We start from the raw sequence: 18814 nt of genomic DNA, 5'->3' as shown, positions 1-18814 counted from the left end.
TCCTCATATAAGGAGCAAACTGGCATTATCCAAGACACCACTGATGGGCTCCCTTCATTCTCAGCAAACAGGAGGACTGCTCTTGGCCATCACTCCCAGTGGCTGCACAGGCCATACATTGCAACAAGACAGTTCCCTTACCAGGGGAGGCCTTTAGGTGTTTATCCCATGCATTATCATATTAAAGACAGCAGGCACTTAATTTCCAAGCAGCTGATTTTCAGAAGCTTAATGCAAACATGGTACAGCTATTGCTGCAAGACATACAGACTTTCATGGTTACCAGTTTGATCAAGAAGAAAAAAAGACCTGCCAAGGTCTGGGGGCTCTTCTGTGGAGATGGAAGTGGTGCACGGGAAGGAAATTACAGAGGTAATCCTCAGTATAGACTCCTTCAAGTAAGAGAGAAGATGCATCACTAACTTTAAATTTATTTGAAATGCAGCCATTGCTTGCTGCAGCTTTCAGTTTTGATCAGTTTTGCAAGGCAGTTTTAAGAAAAGACATGGTTGCTCTGCACCCACACACAGGCAATTTTCAGGCACATAAATATTTGCTCACATGTAGGTGTTTATGCAAATGTGCCCAGGAATGACCTACTGAGGCTTAAGAAGTATAGCCAGAAACATCACAAACAAGTGGTCTTTGTTGTAGGCTTTGGAATTAATTCTGGGGAACAGAACGTGGCTACAGAGATCCCCTTCCCTTTGGGCTTTGTTACAGAGACAGGTACCACAGAGTTGAAATCTGCATAAATCTATTGAGCTCCTGAGCTGTGCAATATTATGCTCATTATGACAAATATTATTTTACTGATGAGTCTAATGAGGGACCTCAGGCTTGTGGTAAATGAAAATGAAATAAAAATTGAAGCAACAAAACTAATCACACTTCATGTAGCATGTCCCTAATTTTTTAATGCACATAAATATCAGAACAATAATGCTGAAAAGAAGGAAAAAATATTCAGTTTTCCTGGCAGTCCCTTCAGAAGCTATTTATGAGCAGTCATAAACTGACGTGTATACTCAGATATATTTTCCTGAAGCCTGTAGAGTTTTGTCTAAGCAAAAGCTTCAGAATATGTGGCTGTAAATAAATTAAAGACTGTCTGGTTTATAATGAGAAGGGTATATTGTGGTATAAATATTGCAGAGCACATTAAATAAACATGGTCACATATGACCAGGTATCTATTAAATGAGCACATCACAGGAGAAGTTAATTATCTGAGAGTGTAACCAGGAACAGTTTAGAATCACTGGAGATTAAGTTGCTTTATTTCTGTTTATCTTTCCTTCTGAATAGGCAGTAGGTCGTTACAATGAAGAGTCCCTAAGCAACACAGAGCTTCAGCTCTTCATCAACTCTAAGATGACAGTTTTGTCAACACCAGTTTGAAGTCGGGATAAGCCAAAATTTTCATTCAATGTAATTTTGTGCAAAATGGGTTGGCACAAACCACTATTTTAAGATGTAAAAGTGCTAAATATTTACAGATACCTTATGATATGTTCAGGGAAAAGAGGAAAATTTTAATGCTAAGTATTTTTTTGTCTCACACACTGCTGCCTGAAAAAAGCAGATAAGGACTTCTCCAAAACAGATTTGTAGTGTCAGAGAATAATATTCTGAGTATAACATAAAACTTTACCATAGTAGTAAGATTTTTCTAGACTTCTGTGTTTCTGTCTACATACAAAAACATCAGTGTTGATGAAATTTCATTTTGCTTGGGCTGTGAAACTCACAAAGAAAACTGCCCACTGTTCATCTTATACAAAATAACCAACATTGCAAACATGGACTAAGTAAGGATATCTTTGGGCAAACTGCTGTAGCACAAAAAACAACTGATGAAGGAGGATTCAATCACATACAATTATCGAATGCAAGATGAAGCCAATCCCCTTAAATTACTTAAGTACTGCTTAAACTGTGTAATTAACATATAGTAATAAATATTTCATCTTTAACAAGCCTACTGGGAGCAGTTTGTTAAACATTTATTTCTAGTCATGGGAAATTATTTACAGTCGTTTTGTCATGTTCTATATTAGACAATTTTATTTTATCCTCTTTATTTTACCCCCAGCAGTGGGTGTGCTAATTTGGGGAAATAAAATTGTTCATCTAATATATCTGAAACATACTATTCCTTCATATGTCTTTTGGCTTTTACTAATTAACTTTACCCTTGCAAAGTCTGGGCCAGCACACAGTTTCTGCTCACATCTACTTCCCAGCCTCTCCTGTGGAACTGACTCACCCCAGATAGAGGAGCTTTAGTGGGAACCCCAGCAAAACTAGCCAAAACTGACCTCCCAGCCTGGGATGTCACTTTGGGCCAGCAGAGAGAAGAGCCAGGTCTCCTCTTTGGCACAGCCCCAGGGTGCAGGGGTGGGATTTCAGGCAGCTTCCAGCACTGACCTGCACTTTTTCCTTCAGCCCAGGTGGCGTCACAGGTGCATGGGGAATTCTGTGAGAGCACCAAATCACTGTCCTTCAACCAAGTCTATGTGCATACAGCTGTTATTCCACTGCAGGTGGAATCCCAATGAAATGCAGTCACTTAAACCAGTACAAAAACCATTATAGGGATAATCTACTGTCCACCCAAGGAAAATAACCGAGAGCCAAGCTGAGCTCTAACACAGACCCCCTCCTCTTGCGGCAGGCTGAATACACCCTGTCCTGAAGTGCAGGAGAATCTCACACTGGTTGTGCATTACAGGAGCAGAAAGTGTCTATGTGCTCTTTTTGTAGGAGTATCTGTGAATTTATGGGCTATTGAGCAGGAAGTAAAGATTTCTGAAATTTTAATTCAGGGTTTCACACAGCATATTTAGTGATGACTACAACTGTTTTCCCCTCTAAACAAATTAGATTTCCATTTGCCATTAATGACTGAATCACTTAAGTATCACAAAGGAACTGCCTGGTGCGCTTATTAATAATTGAAAACTTTGAGGAAATCTGTGAAACATTTTCAATCAAAGCTAATAATTTTCTAAAATATTATTTTTCCTGAATAATTACTCCTTTTGTTCTTTTATTCCTTTTGGATAATAGGTGACATTTTAAATAACGGCATTAAAAAAACCTGAAGTAACTGTTAAGAGGTATCTAAATCCAGAAGTGGTTTCAATGTTAAAAAACACAAATTAGAAAAGAAAAAACTATTAGTCTGTTTCCTTCCAGCAAGTATGCTGAATTTCTATTTTAGACTGCATGCTGCTCCTGATATCTTACACCAATGATTAAGAAAATGTACTCAATCTCTGTCCTCATTATGTATAAACATGAAGAAAACTTTCAATTATCTTTTTAATCAGTAGAGTCCATGGAACCAAGACTTCTATTTCTATACATTTGGACTTTGCAGAACTACTACTCAACAGTCAAAAGAAGCAAAGACCAAAAAAAAAAAAAAAAAAAAGAAAAAAAAAAAACAAAAAGAAAAAAAACCCCAATTTTTTTAAAAATCAGACCTAATAGGAATCTTGAATGCCACACTGTAGTTACTCTAATCAGTAACCTTTACTATTCAGGAACCAGGGCAGAAAGATATATGCAAAATTGCCTGCATCTGAAAGGGTTTTTTGGTGTCTAAAATGATCACCAGCACAGAAAGATTGTGTGACAGGTACTGACAAAAATCTCCAAGACCTGCAATTTTGTCCACAGGACATGAAAGAGGGAGAAGCAGAGGTGCAGTGTCTGTCCATCTCAGCAGGTCTCACCTGGGGATGACGGCTGCAGCCTGGAAAAATCCAGGTTATTCTATACCTCTCCCCAGGAAAGGAGAGTTATTTTTTTTAAGTGCTTGGGTTTTTTTGCCAAAAGAACAAAAGGCATTTCTGTAGCCCTGGGAGTCCCCTCCCGTTTCCCAGCCAGGCTCGGCGCACTCTCCCTGCGAGGGGCAGCAGTTTACAGCCCCAGAGATCCCCAGCCGTGCTGTGCGCTTGACTGCAGGCCCGACAGTGCCCGGCAGCTCTGACAGCAGCTCAGCGCTCCCTCCGCCCCAGGCAAGGACAGCACGTCCCACACCGTTCCCAGCCTCTTACCTGCCCACACAAAGTCCAGTACCTGGCAGCCTGAGGCACTCCCGAGCCCTCCCAGCAGCCATCCTCGGCCTCGTTCCCCACACCTTCCTACTGCGGCAATGGCGGCGCGGCCGCGCGGGGCCCTCACAGGGCACAGCCGCAGCCCTGCACTCGGGGAAAACACGGTAACGCGCTCGAGGTGTTTAGGGAGCAAATCGGAGAGAGATGGGCCGGCTGTGACCACAACCTGGGCTTTCAGCCTCACAGCACACAGGCCAGTCCCATTAGCAGGAATTAATTATCCCCACCTGCCCTGGGCTGCTCGTTAGCCTGGCCCGGACACCCGCATCACATCCCAGGGCCCAGCACCAGCCCGAGGAGCTGCCTGGAAAATCAAAACATTCTGAATTCACTGAGCCAGTATAAGAGACAACAGTGGACTCTTTTCTTCCGTCTTTGACCAGACCTGTTAACTTTACAAATCTATTCTATCTGCTTCTACAGCCATTCTGGTTTTATGTGAGCATTGAGTGTGCCTCTTTCATGTGTTAAACAATGGTCGACATCATCTATGCCCACAGCAATTAAGAGATATATACACACACACTCATATATATACATACACATACATACATAGATATACACGCATGTATGAAAACAGAGTAGAGGTTCCCAAGCTTTCATTTAGTTGTCATTCTTAGCAGCAGTGGGTATTCCCAGCTCTGTATCAGAGGCAGCACATCTGCTGGTTGTGCACCCAGGTAAGAGCTACCCAGAGCTCTTGGAACAGCAGCCAGAGAGTCTAGCAAGGGATACTTAAAATAAATAAAAGAAACAGACAATACCCCCCAAGGTACACACTTTCATCTACTCAGTTCAAACAATGCACACATATTCCTGATTTTTGTCTAGTCTCCTATATTAATTTTTACCTCCTGGAACAAACAGAATGGTTTCTCTTCTGGAAAACAGGTTCCCCCTCTGCTCTAGCACAGACTGTCTGTACCATGGGCAGAGCAAAGGTTTCCATCAAGCACACTCCTGCTGTCGGTCAGGAATGAAGAATAGTGACAGAAGCTGATTATCTTAGCAAGTCTTGCTGCTGCAGGCATGCACAGCATGCTGTGTCCCCAAATAGATGAAGTCAACTCACTCTCACATTTGCTGTTTCTCCTAAATTGCAAAGCTGTCATTTGCATTTCAGTGCCAACTTTTTTCACAAGAGGTCTGTATAATATTTTAGCCCTTGTCAAACATTATACAAATATTAATCTTTTAATCATATACCATCTCAAAGCTGAAGACACAGCACATTTAGAGAAATTATTAACAATGCTTAGAAATTAGAGATGTTAATTCCAGTCAAATTCCAGTATTTTAAAAACTCTCATTGAAATAAAAATGCATTAATGTGTTATTTCAGAAAAATCAGCAAATAATAAAACAAAATAGTCTAATATAATGTCAATGTTATTGTCATTTTTGACTCAATGGTTTTGAATAGTTATCTTTTGCTACTCCAAATGTTGTCTACCTCACTGCTTCTATGTTTAAATAAACCAACACTGAGGAAACAAATGGAAAACAGAAAAATGAGCTGTCCTAACATTTTTACAGTTAGGATGTTAATGTCCCCACTCAAAGGAGAAATTTTCAAAAGAACAGCCATAACAGAGAATTTTCTTCTTACGTACTTCTATTTTATTGGCTTTTTGCATCTTTGATGGAATTTTTATGAAACTATTATGCCACAATCTATGGTACACAATGAGAGTGAAAATCTGTCATTTACTGTTTATATTTCTATGTTAATTTTGTTTTCTACCTCTGCCTATACTGTGGCAAAAGTGCATTTAGCATATTTCATGCAGCACTGACTCCCTTATGCAAGCTGAGAATACAATAAACAGAGCCAGGAATATTTAGCTGCATTCAATTCTTGCTACAGAAACAAGCATTCATAAAAACATTCAAATACTTTGGGTGATGGTTACTGTCTATCAGCTTAATGTTTTGAGCTATAGAAAGGGATAGCAAACAACATTTGTGGCTGTCAACTGCAGTACTTTCCAAGTTTATTAGGTTTTCAAAGACTGAATTAGCTGAAATACTTCAGTGAGAGAAAAAGCCCAGGGCAGCCAGCCTGATTTAAAAGGAATCTACAGAGTTTCACAAACATTAGACTAAGTTCAGTTCTGGACTCCATTGTAAGTACCTCACCACATTACTTCTTTGCTCTGACAGAAGGATTGTTTGTTTATCATCACAGTTATCCAAGCCAAATAAAAGGTCAATACAAGGCACACAGGCCTTTCTGGAAACCTGCCTGGGTATGTAGTATCTGATCATAGCTAAAGTTTTTAATTACAGCTTTTTATTTTGATGAGACAAGAAGCCCAGGGAATGGGAGCACCTCTTACTTTTGAAATCATTTGATACTTATTTACAGTAATTAGAAGACCCACAGACTAAGATATGAGCCTCCCCAAGCACACATTGCAACCTGGGATAAGAGAAGCTTCTTGTGTCAAAGAGGTCCCAATTTAAATAGACAAGTGACAAAAAATGGTGGAAGATAAGCTGGAATTTTTTCCTTATAAACTGGGAAGCAAGGTACAGAGTAATGAAGTCAGCTGCTGGATCCTTTTATTTGGTAAAGCAAAAATACATATTTTCCAGTATTTTCCCCACTTTCCTTTTAAATGCAGTGTTTTGAGAGACTACTAGTCAGAGACAGGTCGAGGCCCTGCAGTTAGAATGTCTTTCCCTCAAAGGCCTCCAGGTTGAAAGCTGTATCCAGGAACCTTCTGAGTGACACCAGATGCATGTTCTTGTTGCCTGTGGCAGGTGCAGCAGCAGGCTCTCGGCCAACATACCTTCATGACAAAAAGAATTGGGCAGAAATGAGATGAGACACTATTTTGACAGTAACAAGCATGAGGACATGCTGCTTGATGCAGTTAAGTTAGCTTGGCTGTTTTGAATATTTAGTTATCAATCTTTTTTAACTAAAAATCAATGTAACTTGTACCAAGTTATACCTTCTGGTCAGCTTTCCACTCTTTCCCCCCATCATTGTTAAGCTGTGTCTTCTCCCCATCCCTCCCAGGGCAGCCAGCTACACTGTCTCATAATTTTGGCAATGAAGACTCTCATTCTTTTGACAGCTGCATGGGCAGATCTGAGAGTCGGTCATCTAAAATAAATGCAAAGGTGCCTGGACAGAGCTCTTAAAACAGCTGTTTCCTGCAGAAACCTAACATCTGGAATAAAATCCTTAAAATGACAAAATCTTAGACAAAAGAGAGTTAAGTGCTGTGCTAAGTAGCAATAAATACAGACCTAGTTGCCTATAAATCTTCTTTTAGATCTGCAAGAAGGTGCAATATGTGCATGTTGTATTTGAGAAATAGTAGTCTAGATTTTTCCCTCCTTCACCTAAGAACCCAGACTCAGACGTTTTGATTTGTGAAGAACCTGACATACCCATAAACACCCAAAAACCACCCCAACCAAATTTAAAAGCAAACAAACAGGCCCAGGAGACAGAGCAGTTGTTTAAAGTCTCATACCAGATGGGTCGAGTGCGGTTCACAATAGTGCGGAAACGAGGTCTGACATAATCATAATATCCACTGTTTTTGTGCTCCTCCTGACACCAGACTAGATCAGCAGTTGGATACTTATCAAGCTCTTCTTTCAGCAAGTCAAAGGGGAATGGTGAGATCTGGAAAAGGAGGGTAATAATTATCAAGGCCTTCTCTTATATGGTATTAGCCCATGGTGAGTCATTACTTTTCCATGGAGAGTGACTCATGTTTCTCTAATTGATTTAATGCTCAGAAATGAATACACAAGTATTTTATAGTTGTATTAGTATGAACAGAAGTAGGTTGTAGTCCAGACCACCTGCAGCTTTTTTAGTAAGTAGCGTAGTGTGTCCTTAATGAATGAATGACAAAATAGCTTCAAGTGCAGTATTCACAGCATTTAAACCTGACTGCATATACAAATTTAAGGTGCTATCATATTGTAATCTTCACTTTGTTATGTTGTTCTGGAAAAATCATCAAGTTTTCTGGATCTCATTGATGTGTTCCTTCTCCACAGGGCCATGAAGGATTAGAATATGTCTTGTAAGATGCTAAGTGCTAGAAAAATGCTATCATTATCTACTCCAGGAGAGGTGTCTATTTAAAAGCACAGGAACCCCCATCACCCTGTTTTCTGAGATCAGGGAGCTCACCTGTTCAAGTCTGGTTATAGCTACTTGTTTCTCCAGGTCTTGGTTCTTTCTCTCTTTTACAAGGTCATAGTAGACTTTTCCTGTGCACAAAATCACTCGCTTGACCTCATGTGGTGCCTGAGCTGCTGGCCCATTCTCAGGAATCACACGTTGGAAAGTGGTACCTAGTTGGAGCACAAATTAGAAAAAGTGTCCTCAGTGGACCTGACATTTCAATAAAGCAGCCCAAGAAACAGTCTTTTAGTCCTTTACTGAGCAAGCAGCAGGTTGCAGCAATCAAAGAGTTCTCCTGCCTGTCTGGTCCTACTTTTCAGACTGGTAACTTGGCTAAAGTGACTTTCAGCAGTTCTGTTTCAAGAAGTTAGAAGATTGTTAATAATCTAGTCTTTCACCATACTTAATAGGCAGGATCATATCAACAGTAGGCTCTTTTTCAGCTTTGTGCTGTGTATTACATCTTTACTTTTAAATTGATTAGACAGTTCAACTTTGCTTCCAGTTTGGGGTTTTTTTCAGAGAATCACCTGAATACTCTCTTCTTTCCAAGATTATCTCAACCATGTAACATTCATACAGCTTTACAAATTTCAGAATATTCTATAAAAACAAAACACATATCCATAATGCAATTAAATCTGGCAACTGCAGAAATATTTACCCAAGCACATTACTGCTGCATATTTGATTTAAACCTCTGTTTGAGAGCTAAAACAGCAATAGTCAAAGCAAGAATTAGCACAGAGCTGAGCCATATGTATAAATGCTAATGTACAAGTACAATTTCAGATGCGTATCTTCACTGCTACCATCTCCCAGGAGTACAGTTTGCTTGGGATGCTGGAAGAAGGAGTTGATGGTCTAAAAGATCCTTTTCTTTGCTCTCATATATGATTGAGTAGAATTATTTCCACATTAAAAAACTGCAGGGTAGCAGACAGCAGCTCAATCCCTATTCTGAATCAGCACACTCACTTATCAGGAGAATAAGCTCCTGTTTTAATCATTTATCTTGGGGAAGGAAAGCAACAGCACAAACATATCAAAGAAGAACTGATTTATGTCAGAATTATCTTGTCCCACTGAACAGCAGAATTCATCATTAAAAAAGACTGAATCTGTGCTTCATTGGGTCAGCTGGAGTCAATCTTCCTCTCTCTCAGCTTTCTATTAAAAGCAGAGCAAAAAGGGCTAGCTGAGAGTCAGAAACACTTTATTACCTGTTGTCCTCTTCAGCAGAAACATGAAAATATGCCAAAACTCAAAGTTAATTTGGAGTCTGGCCACTACTGAGGTTAGCTTGAAGTAGAGGGGACTCCCTAGACAAAGTGACAAATTTTACAGAATTTCTAATCTGACCCATTCTACAGAGCTTTTAAACAGTAATAAAAACAGCAAATGCCTTTGCTTGAGAAGCAAATTTTACACACTTAGAAAAATAATATAATACAATATTTAAGCACACTTATATAGTGTAAGTTGCTTTTAAAAAACTGAGCTGTTGCTTTCTTCTGACAGCAGTCAAGACCCTCACTGGAACTGGAGATAGACCAACACACTTATGTCCACATTATCACTCTGAACAGTCACTTTAATCCCTCACTCATTACATGCCACTGCATTTCCTGATGCCACTCCAACACAGTCTAACCAGTGCAAGGTAGGACAAAACCACTGCAGTGTTTGGTATTCCCCCTGCAGTCACTGTGTATCTCTTGGTGCTGATGGCATGCCAACAACAGCTCTGAACTCACTGATCTCACTTTAGATCACTGGTGTGACACAGCAGCCCCAAACCAAGCATTGTAACAAGAACTGGGCACATTATTCTTCCAAATGGGCCCAGTGTAATTACAACCCATCCCTCAGTCATGGGGTCAGGAGGCATGGGCAGTACAAAGAACAACTACATTTTTATATGAAGAGAAAAAGAGCAGAGGGACCTCTTGAGGGGAAACTCCCTGCAGAGATAGGAATGCACTTACCATTAAGTTTAAGGGTTAAGGTTTCAAGATAAACCTGTTAAAATTATGAATCTATATGTGAAAGCAAATTTTTCAGCAAAAGTCCCTGTTAGCTCTCACCATGGCAGCTCCACAGGAATTATGCCGAAAGAAAAGACAAAGTGCAGAGCAGATTCTGTTCTTCACAGTTTGACATGCAACTTGGTATAGCTAATTATTTCCCCACAATACTTTGAGATGACCTACCAGACACCATTTCATCAAAACTGGATTTAGCTTCTGGATGCCTCAGCAGTGACTTGGGTGTCAAAACAATCAGCTGTAAGACAGAAATTTTTCCAAGAGTCAGGAGGTGCTTTATCTTCATTACACTGCAACATTTGTAACACTGTGCACGCAAAAACCACAAACTGAATATGATATAGAATAAAATAGTATGAATAGCAAACACAGTAAATTATTTTTTTCCTGTTTTGAAAGCCATAAAAATTTCTAAATTATTCAGAAGATTTAGGTAGCCTACTCCTCTTACAGGTTCTCAAAACTCACTGCTTATACTTTTTTTCTGACAACAAAATCAAATCACAGGCTATGAACCAGTAAAACATTAAGCAGTTGTATCTTGGGTCTTTGAAGTTCCAGCAATTAGACATGCAGATGACAGTTCTGCAACCTCTAAGCTACATCACTAATATCTTGACAAGCTAATCTGAAGATCTGCATAGCCAGATGGAAGCAAAGCTGAAAATCAAGCTTTAGATTCATAGTAAATCAGAGCTGAGATCCTTTCCATCATACTGGCAACTTCAACCTGTGTTCAGTTAAGGTTTTTCACCAGTAATCCTCATTCTTTTCAGCAGTGTGTCATACGCAAAGGCCACTCCTTGTCTGAGGGCTAATTTACCTGGAATAATCAAGTCCATTAAGGTAACCTTACCGGCTTTCTGAATGGCAGCAAGATCTGCCTCCGGAGGACATGAAAGTAATTGGCTGGAGTTGAACAATTCACCACAATCCAGTTGCATTCATACAGCTGGGAAACTTCAAACTGCTCCGTGAACTCCTGTGAGAAACATTAAAGGCATTAGAAAAATGTCTCAAAGATCAGATAAAAGGTATGAAAACCATCCTTCTATTTCTGACTCTCAGCAACTCCCTTCCTCAAAAAAAATTATTTAGCGGCTCTCAGCTGAGGTTGTTTTATTGGCTAGGGAAGCATCCCTACAAATCTTTCCTTTCTGTTTCTACTCTTCCTAAAAATTTATGCAAATAAGCAAGAAAAGTTTCCATTAATTCAAAAAAGATGGGAAGTCCAGGAAGGAAGACTGAGGAGGACTAGGACATTAGCAGATAGAAGAAACAAAACAGAACTGCTTTGAAAGAATGTTAAACTATAATTCAATTTTTCAGTGTACACTTGGCTTTCACTCTCTTTCCCATCCTGTAGAGCTGTGTACTTTATCTGTAGAAGTGAATGACCAATCTATGAAAGCCTTAGTCCAATCAAAATTAGAAGTTGCTTATTTTCATGCTCCTAGCAGTACAATTTAGCTCCACTGCAAAGAGCCAGGGTAGTCTCACTTGACCTCCTTTAGAAATTGGCTAGAGACACCTATTTGCAGTGCACACAGCAGTAGAAACAAGTGGGATCATTGGCCCTGAGAACAGCCATAAAAAGATCATGCTGCCAGAGATTAACTGTATTTGACCTCAGCTTTGTAATGAGCAGCAATGCTGCTTACTTCCATTACTTTTACTGGGATCAAGTTAAAGTTACACCAAGACTTGAAGCTAAATCCTAACCCGCTATACCTAGCTAAAAGGATGCTAGTAACAAAAAAATCTCTGGGACGTGAAAAGCAAGAAAAGGACAAAACTACTTACTGGATAGGCATCAGAATCATCATTACTCATCTGCAGAAACCTCTCAGGTCTGGCTGATGAATGCTCTGGACCCTGGTAAAGGTATCATTTAAAACAATGTTAAAGAGCCAAATGAACAGTAAGACATCAGTCTAGAGTACTCACTGTCCCCTCTGCACCAGCTGTACACCTGACCCCCAGCCAAAGGCATCAACAGCAGCAGTGGGAGAGAGGACACAATTCCTCATCTTCTGTTTTCATAGAGGTTTGGGTTTCACATGTATTTCCAACATTTCTACCAGCTGCAAGTGATTTCTACCCTCAGACTAGCTGCACAGTGAAGACCAGTGGAAAGGCAGTGGTCCATGTTGGCATAACAATCACCTTGCTAATACAGAGCAAACAGCAGCACAAGGAATGTCAGGAAGAGAAGCACTGGGTGCCTCAGAATACTGCAGTGAGTCACTCTTTGTGCATGCTGAACAGGACAAAGTTACCTGCTGATTACTTTTAGCAACAAAAGCAAGCACAGGATCTGCCCTACTACTGTTCACTGTTCAGTACAGGACCAAATACTGAGATGAATGCCTTAGCTAAAATAGATCAAAATACACACACACATTATCTGCCAGACTAACCTATGATTAATTTCTGCCTCCTCAGGAGATATTTTATGTTCTGTCATTACTGAACACTCCCATCCACTGTCTCACTAGCAGTACCCATGGCAATTACTTGAATTGCACAAATGCTATTAGCTCCATTTTACATTAGCAAAACATGCATGCTGGCCACAGAAATTATTAGGAATAATGAATGTCACAGAATCTGTTGTTTTTACTTTTCATGTGCCTGTTTATAAAGGATAAGAGAAAGCTGTGAGGAACGTGAGAATGCAATATGTTTTTTTATGTATTGCTATTGCTGACAGCATTGGCTTGTTCAAGTGACAGGTGCCCTAAGAAAGGGCTTTAATTTTACACTCAGCTGTTAAGTATTTTAATCCACAGACAAACTATTACACCTCTCAACTCTCTCCATGTCTCCTAAGCTAATAATGATCATAAAGAGATTTCTTCTTTATATGGCTCACATAATATCTTCCTGTGTTGAAATCTTAATACATTAACTCCAAAATCAGTCATTATTCTGACAACTGGTAATCCCCCTTGATTGAACATAACATCCTTCCTAATTCCAAGTGCAGGATTCCAGATCCATAGGAGGGACACAAAGATGATCTGAGGACTGGAGCACTTTCCCTATGAAGACAGGCTGAGAGAGTCAGGATGGTTCAGCCTGGGCAAGAGATTGTTCCAGGGAAATATTTTACAGCACCTTACAGTACTTAAAGGGGACCTGCAAGAAAGCTGGAGAGCTACTTTTTACAAGGTTGGCCAGCAATAGGACAAGGGGGAATGGCTTTATGCTGCAAGGGGACCAAGTATAGATTTGATACAAGGAAGAAAACTTTGCTGTGAGGGTGGTGAGCAGGTTGCTCTGAGCAGCTGTAGATGCCCTGTCACTGGAAGTGTTCAAGGCCAGCCTGGATGAGGCTTTGAGCAGCCCCTGGTCTAGTGAAAGGCTCCCTGCCATGGTGATCAGTAGATGGTATTTACAGTCTTTTCCAACAAAAACCATTCTATGACTCTGTGATTCAGTCTGCTTCATGGACTAAGGGAATTCAAAGGAAAAAAAACATTCTGTTGGCAACAAAGGTATAATACAAACAGCCTAGGACAGTATCACCACTCCTTTGAATTCTGCCTCCACTTTTGAGGTGCCAAATAATCTGGTCATAGACAGGAAAGGACCTGAGAGCAAGCAGCAAAGCTGCACAAAACTGTGGTGCACAGTAGCACTGGGCATCATTGTAGCACCTCTTCTGTTCACATCTGTTTGCCGTAAATCAAATCCATGCAGCAAGCATGGCACACACAGCACAAAACCCAGAGCTCCACAAGCACACTGCAGGCAGTACACTGAGAACAGAGATGTTACCAGCAAACAATTACAGGAGAGGCAGGTGAGGCTTTCCCATCACTCACACACTGCCCCAGCAACAACCTCAGTCCAGAGCCTCAGTGTTCACATCCATCTTCGGTTTCTGTGCTGACACCACCAATCAGACTGCCAGCAACCACTGCGTGGGATGGGGTAGGGTTTATCTCTACTGTGACCACCTATCCAGTGAGACCTATACTGAATCCATTTGCTACTTTCAGATGAGTCCCCAAGGAGCCATTAGGCTGCAGAGTCTTTCAATCACAGCCAACTTGCCTGTGAATGCATGACCTAGAGGTGAAGGGATCCATATCCCATTAAGAATCCTTCCCCAAATCATCTTGTCCCCAACACTGTAGTTATAGAAAGACTAGTCCTCCTCTAATGAAAAGGTCCTCTGGGAAGATAAAACTACTTCAGCAGCCTGGTGGGATTCTTAAATATTCCAAAAACAGCTGACACTAGTAGCAAAATAAGCATATTTCAGAAGACCTGTACAAATATTCTCTGCCAAGTGGCTATGGAAAAAGAAAAATTAAATGTATTCTAAGTAGCAGAGAACCACCCCTTAAGCTGAGTGCTTCCCTGCAGAGGACCACACCTCCTGCTGAGGGCTCATTCAGGTTGTCCCCTCAGGATACAGTTAAAAAAATTAATTTATCAAAACCCTTGTGAACAGCATCAGACCCGTTATTCTTTAAGCACAATTGATATGGAAAGCCATTCATAAGATATGAATGCACCCCAATGTATCAGGACAGAATGGAAATAACTAAATTGTTCATGAGAATAGAAATGACACAGTTTGAAGTGAAAAGGTCTAAAGCATTTATATAGATGGAGATTGCCACTGTGGCACAAACTATGCTTTTTAAACAGAAAACTAGAAACACACATGCAATAATTCATGAAGGTTAATGTATTTGAAAAGGAGAAAATTAACCTTGCCTGACATGATGCTCATGTAATCTTAAAAATAATTTTAAATATTTGAAGAATAATTCCACTAATGATATGAACTTCATGTAACTTTACACATAGTGTGTACCCACACCCTTTCCCTCTAAGACATTGTCCAGTTCCTCCTACTAGCCATCAAAGACAGTCAACAGCTAGTAGAAACATTTTCCTTTCCAGAAAGAGGGAGATTTCTTATTATATCAAAATTAAGGTCAATGATTTTTAAAGACATTTTAAACTTGCTTTATATCATTTCATAGCATGAGAATTTAGTGCAGATTTTACAGAGATATACTTCATGCAAAATAAAACCAAGCAAGCACTCTCAGATATGTTTTTTTTTTTCTTATTGTACACTGAGAATGCAGCTTTCTGGGGAAAGAAGGCAGTGTCTTAGGGAAAGATACCAAAAAAGAGAGGAAAAAAAAGGAAAAAAATGGGGGAAAGTGATACATGCCACTAAGAAGGACATAAAGCTAAGAGCTCAGAAATATTTCTCAGGGTTTTCTGGCTTTCAGCAGTCAATCTATCTGCATTCTTCTCATAACACTGAGGCAGCCCCACATGCTTAACAGTGCCTTCTTCCCCTGGGTCCCTATCACCCCTGGATCCCCAGGCCACCTTTGGCTTTTCCAGCTGCAGAGAGGGCACCGCAGCCAGCAGCGCTCACCATTCCTTCCATCCCGTGTGGCAGGAGCAGGACGATCCCGTTGTGCCGAACCCACTTGGCCTGGCCGGAGCTGATGAACTGGTCTATTATACACTGAGCCGTGTTGTGAAAGTCCCCAAACTGGGCCTCCCAGCACACCAGGGCATTGGGACTCGCCATAGCAAAGCCAAGCTCAAAACCTGACAAGCAAACAAGTAGGAGAAATAGAAAATCAACAGATTTCCCAAAAATTCTGTTCATTCCTTGCTAAAAATTAAAAATAAACCCAAAATTACAGCATGAACTGGATTTTTAGAGCCCCATTATAAATCATGCAGTTTTCAATAGTACCATTTCCAAGCCTGACTTCAATCCTTCAAACTTTTCCTCAAACACTTCAATATCATAGTAGTTTTTAAACAAATTACACTCCCTCCATCTGCTCCAACTTTAGTATGTTTCCCTAAGAGCTCACTGCTATCTTCTCCTGTAAAAATGCACTTACGGCCCAGTTAAATGACTTATTTATTAATTTTAATATTTCCAGAGCCCTATATAACATTGTCTTTCTTTCCTCCTCTCATACGTAGATGATAAAGAAAATTACTGGTGACATCAATTTTCAGCCTACAGACATGATCCCAGTCTTCAGATCTTCCAACAAATTTGAATATAACAGCCGCATGGCAAACACATCTGGGACTTGGATAAAAAAAATCCTTTCTGAGGCAGGGCTGAGGACATTTAGGTGTCTGCTTCAGTGTTACAGTATTAGACCTCTGTTCATATTTTCCTTTGACTCTTTGATATAGAAGAGGCTGAAGTGCTGAATGAATACCTGTACTCAGGCTCTTCACCTAGAGTTTGGAGTGATTACAACCAAAAAGGTTAAAGCTCTCAGTAAAAAGCACAGCTATATAGCAGTGGTCTGGGAGTAGAGGTTCTGACTGAGGTAAAACTGATTCAGTATACACAGAGAATAAATATTTAATTGATAGATACATTTCATGTTGAAGCTCTACACAGAATATAATGATCTGGTCTCAAATAGGGAACTCCAACAAGGAGTATTCCCATTGAAGCTTACCCCAGCAGATCAACTAACTTTTGGGTCTTCACAGTCTACTCCTTGGCAATTCCAACTCAATTTTTCATTTACCATCCCCATGGCAAGAAATCTTTGAGTCACTTAGCTTTTGGACTACTCATCTCTGAACACTCCGTCCATGACTCCAGCAGATGCTCATGGTCCCACCAAAAAGGCAACTGATACATTAGAGGCCAAAAAAGACTGCAAAGTCAGCCAGCCAGCCTTTTGTCTGTGAGTCCCCATGACAGGTCATCACCAAAGAGAGTGACTTCTTCCAGCCTTGCCTTTGGCCTGACTGCCTGAACAGCCTTTCCTCCGTCTCTGGCCTCCTCACTTATATAATTCCATGGTTCTTAACACAATGAAAACAGGGGAAAAATTTACACAACTCCTTCAATCATATTCCCAAAGGTATCTGAAAAATAAATTTCCCTAGATAGGCTTGAATCCCATTCTAATTTTACACAAGCTTTAAGAGACCATTTCTACTGATTGGGTGACATGGTTGAGAAAATATGCAATATGTTCAAGACTTATTTGTACATACGCTGCTCTCTGTAAGGGTGGGGTAATCTAGCTTTTAGAGAAGCACAAACTGAGGTCTTGACCACTCAGATTTATCAATAATCAAACAGTGCTTTTCAAAGAGTACGAACCTTAGTGCATACTTAAAATTTGGTCACAGCACGCACATAATTCTACTTCGTATATGAAAGATCACCTCTAAAATTCACAGGGAAAAACAAGTATAATTTCTCATTTCCTATCTTTTTGACAACTTCACACTAATCTCTACAGGGTAAAAATGTTCTAGGTGAAGCTGCATCAAAAAATGTGATCTTAACACAGATACCATTTGCAAGCTTTCTGATAGCTATAAAAATGTCTAGGAGAATAGATCCAAATGTAAGCTATACATTCTGATTAGTATTTTGAGAATAATATTGTTGAGACTACTATTTCATGGCACATATGTCTGTGGTATACACATCTTTGGTATACCAGAACTCAATTTTCCACCAGGGAAATGGCAATGAGAGTTACTAAATTAAAACTATTCCAATCATGATTTTAGCAGTGGAATGGCTTTAACTCTTGACAGACTAAGGAGTCTGTGAAGAATTACTACTACTACCTTCATGAGGAGAAAATTGCTTAAAGAACAAGGTCTAAACTGCTAAATAAATTTTTTAAAAGTGCTGGTGAAGAGAGCTCTAGACAGATTCAAGGCAAACAGCCCAGGAGAGTGTGAGGGGATTGTTGGGACACCAGAGTCAAGATCCAGGAACGTGACCTGAAGTAGAAAGTCTCCACCATTCTAGCAATGGGACATGAACTGCAGGGGAGCAGGTTCCTACTCAGGTCCCTCACAAGGGCTCAACCTCAGAACAGAAAAAAAAAAAAAGAACAAAAAAGAAAAAGAAAAGAAACCAACCAAAAAAAAAAAAAAACCAAAAAAACCCCAAAGAAAAACTACAGCAGAAACCTTGCAAATTTTATTGTTTGCATCTGCAGAAACAAGAACTGAACATTTCATTTCTTTTAAATCCTGTGCAAATATTGTGGGTTTAAAATATTAACTCTTACACAGCTAAAACCAGAGAGAATAGGTTGAAGCTGTGAGGAAATCTAAGGCAACCAGGCAGCAAAACCACTTTCAGAGAATGTTAGGTAAGGAATCTGCACACCCGAAGGGTGTTGGAGAGCAACCAGCCAACTCCAAACAGCAGGCAGCTGCTCAGTGCTCAGAGCACACCAGGGCACAGGGAACCAGGAACCAGCACAGCAATTTGGTAAACTTCTACACTGAGGAGACAGAGGGAAGAAAAATACACCGCACTTGATTAAGGCTGCAAAGCTAATGTTTCAATTGCTGGAGTTCATTATGGTCCCTAGATGACAGACCTAGCAGAAATGCTTGTTTCTTTTAGTCCAGTGCCTGCTGTGCGCCCTCACTGTTCTTCTGTCACTCTGGCAAAGAAAGAAGTGTTGTTG

General features: G+C 40.2%; 1 protein-coding gene across 3 annotated transcripts in view; it reads right to left on the bottom strand.

Moving 5' to 3' along the window:
- Positions 1-5724: 5724 nt before the first annotated feature.
- OGDHL (oxoglutarate dehydrogenase L) overlaps positions 5725-18814 on the bottom strand; it is a 47187-nt gene continuing 34097 nt past the window's right edge. For all 3 annotated transcript variants that reach the window (XM_021536150.2, XM_077784555.1, XM_021536152.3), the window contains 7 exons: positions 15751-15929; positions 12138-12209; positions 11191-11316; positions 10500-10572; positions 8293-8456; positions 7619-7773; positions 5725-6922 (listed from right to left, as the gene is read on the bottom strand). In XM_021536150.2, coding sequence (XP_021391825.1) covers positions 6799-6922; positions 7619-7773; positions 8293-8456; positions 10500-10572; positions 11191-11316; positions 12138-12209; positions 15751-15929 — 893 coding nt within the window. In that variant the 3' untranslated portion in view covers positions 5725-6798. The remainder of the gene's footprint in view (positions 6923-7618; positions 7774-8292; positions 8457-10499; positions 10573-11190; positions 11317-12137; positions 12210-15750; positions 15930-18814) is intronic.

This window comes from Lonchura striata, chromosome 7 (assembly GCF_046129695.1).
Source record: "Lonchura striata isolate bLonStr1 chromosome 7, bLonStr1.mat, whole genome shotgun sequence".
Lineage (NCBI taxonomy): Eukaryota > Metazoa > Chordata > Aves > Passeriformes > Estrildidae > Lonchura > Lonchura striata.
This window is presented reverse-complemented; position numbering and strand designations above follow the sequence as displayed.